Source organism: Homalodisca vitripennis, chromosome 1 (genome assembly GCF_021130785.1).
Source record: "Homalodisca vitripennis isolate AUS2020 chromosome 1, UT_GWSS_2.1, whole genome shotgun sequence".
NCBI lineage: Eukaryota > Metazoa > Arthropoda > Insecta > Hemiptera > Cicadellidae > Homalodisca > Homalodisca vitripennis.
The window spans coordinates 43,152,723-43,155,651 of record NC_060207.1 but is presented as its reverse complement, the minus strand read 5'-3'; the positions used below and the strand labels follow the sequence as shown (position 1 = coordinate 43,155,651).

General features: G+C 47.2%; 1 protein-coding gene across 1 annotated transcript; it reads right to left on the bottom strand.

The window, feature by feature from the left end:
- Positions 1–511: 511 nt before the first annotated feature.
- Positions 512–1,136, bottom strand: LOC124359698. Its single transcript, XM_046812688.1, has 2 exons — positions 856–1,136; positions 512–758 (listed from the first exon to the last, which is right to left on the bottom strand). Exons 1-2 carry the CDS (start codon positions 1,134–1,136, stop codon positions 512–514), a joined length of 528 nt encoding a protein of 175 aa, XP_046668644.1.
- Positions 1,137–2,929: the final 1,793 nt, after the last annotated feature.

Here is a 2,929-nt window from a genome sequence, read left to right as displayed (position 1 = left end):
GATCCCCACGCCTGAGGCGTCACAGGAGATTGTGAAAGGCTTCGAAAAGTCTGGACAGGATAATATTGGAGCGCTAATCAGGCAGGATTTTACGTCCTGGAAGGCCATCTAGGCTTCTGGAGTCCATTCGAACTGATTTCTCCGTTTTCAGTAAGGAAGTCAAAGGAGTCATACGTGACGCGAAGTTGGGAATGAAGCGTCCTGTACCACGAGGCCATTCCAGTAAATTGACGAACCTCCTTTTGGTTCCGGGGGATTGGGATATCCACAATCGCCTTTACTTTTTCAGGGTCGACTCGCAAACCCTCCCCACTGACAATATAGCCCAGGTACTTCAGTTTCTCTCCTGCAAAACTTGCACATTTCTCTATTGAGGGTGAGCTTTGCTTCACGAACTCTTCTAAATACCTCTTTCAAGGTTTTAAGATGGGACTCAAATGTAGATGTCATAACTATAATGTCGTCTAGATAGACGAAGACATTCGGCTCCAGCTCTGGTCCCAAGACTGTGTCAACGAAGCGCTGCCATGTTGCGGGAGCTCCGCACAGACCAAAGGGCATCGTGACGAACTGGTATAAGCCACGACCCGGTATTGCAAACGCGGTCCTTCTCCTTACTTGCCTCGTCTAGTTCAATTTGCCAATAGGTGCTCTTAATGTCCAGGCTAGATAAGAATCGAGCGTCCCTCAGTCTATCCAGGATAGCGGTCACCTGTGGTAGAGGGTAGGCGTCTTTTCGGCTCACTGCATTCACCGCCCTGAAGTCCACAACAAACCTTTTACTGCCATCAGGTTTATCCAGTAAACATAATTGGCGAGGACCAGGCGCTTTGTGAAGGCTCTACAACCCCTAACTGCAACATGCGGTCTAGCTCCTCATTGATGAGTTTTTGACGAGCAGGGGATACATTGTAGTACCGCTGTTTGATTGGTGGCACACCCCCAGTGCCGATGACGTGCTTCACACGGTCTGTTCTACCCAATGTTGATGGCTCATCCTCGAAATGCTCGTCGAGAAGATCTTGTAGCCGTTTTCTCTCTGCTAGAGTTAGATTGTCTTCCGATGTGATTCCCTCAACATAACCACAAAATAAATCCACACTCTTCGTTGCAAAGTCCCACTTCCGATTGCGCATATCCGCAACAATGTGCATTATTTCCCAGAAGTCGATGCCTAGGATTAAGGTATGCTGCCAGTGATGGTACAATGCAAACCTTTAGACTTTTAGTACGGCCTGTAAAGTTATGGGTAGATTGACAAAGCCCTGGACCTCATGGCGTGTTGAGGTCGGCTGTTTCTACAAAACGTCCACTGGCACTCTGAAAGCGAGCGGGAAACTGATTCAAAATCCACATTCCATGTCCACCTAAAAACGTTTGGGAAGCTCCCGAGTCTAAGAGGGCGGTAACTTCACGGCCAAACACCCTCACTTTCAAATAAGGCCTATGGTCTTCTTGTTGGCTATGAATGACATAGTTTATGGCCGGGATGGTCTCAGTATCCAAGGAGCCAGAACCACCTACTTCCTTTCTGACCCCTTGCCTTGCCCGTTTTTTTGAGCAGCATTTTACACAGTCTCGTTTAAATACGTCCTCCTTTCCACAACCAAAACAAAACCTTCGTTTTGGTTTACTACAAAACCTGAAGCGGTGGCCCTTATCTCCACAATTCCAGCAGACAGGGTCCTGGCGGTCTGAACTTGCAGACTGTACGCTGGCCATACGTCCGGATAAAGGTTTTTCGTGGGTGGTTCTGATCGTGATAAGCAAGGTCCGGTTCAAGGGTATTTTCCCTTGTAGTTGCGGGCCTTATTCTAACCATACTTAGTCGGCCCGCTTCGGCTCTACGTCCCATGGATCTCAACTGTTCAAGAGTTCGAATGCTGCAAAGTGCCAATCGATCTTGCAGCTGAGTGTGTAGGTTATTATAGATCTGTGCTAAGCGAATAAGTTCAGGAACAGCTACTGCTAATCTTCCATATAAAACCCTCCATAGCGGCTATATACAGATCTATCGGCTCATTATCTCCCTGCAGCCGATTAAAGATTTCCTGATGAAGTCTTATGTCATAATCCGCAGGCTGAAAGACTTCTTTGAGCTCCCTCGTCAACTGATGCCATGACTGAATCCGAATAGACGCAGCACGGTACCAGACAAGCGCTGATCCGGCAAATAAATCAACCGCAGACTCATATAGCTCTTGATGTGTGACTCCTCTTGCCCGACGAAGTTCTTCTACTCTCTCAAGAAATGCAGCGATACTTGGTCCGGAGTTGTCAAACTTTAGCCCCCACTTGTAGACTGGGACATATCTGGGCCGGGAACTAGCGCCTGTGTCGTTTCGAGTTAGTGAAAAATCTGGGAAGGTAGTCGTCCTCTGGAGGTCCTCTTCTTTTTTTGTCCTCTCAATTCCTCGTGCGGGATTCTTTCTTCTGTTCTCTGCTGAGGTCCTCGAAGTCGCAGTTCTTCTAACTTCCATTTCTCTTCTTGCTGTCTTCGGGCTTCTTGCAGTCGTCCTTCTTCTTGTTTCCATCTGGCCTCCTATTTTCTTCTTTCTTCTTGTAGTTTTCTCTCTTCCTTTTGGAGCCATTCCTCTTGGTGACGCCTTTCCTGTTGTAGTTTTCTTTCTTCCCTATTCCGCCATTCCTCTAGAAGTTTCCTTTCTGTCGCCAGGTTCTCGTCGTCTTCAGTGGTTTTATTTGTTTTAAATGCCAACTCTAAAGTTTGGGCAGTTCAAAATTAGTTTCTTGTGCTCCATCCTCTGGTCGTTGAAGCTGTTGAAAACCACCTGCCGATGTCCTGGGATCCGGTTGGTTCTTCGAAAATCAGAAGTCCCTCTAAAAGAATCCAATTGCTCCTTACTTCTACTCAGGCAACTTTTCCTTACTTTCCGATTGCTCACTATCGGAAGATGCTCCAATCGGAATT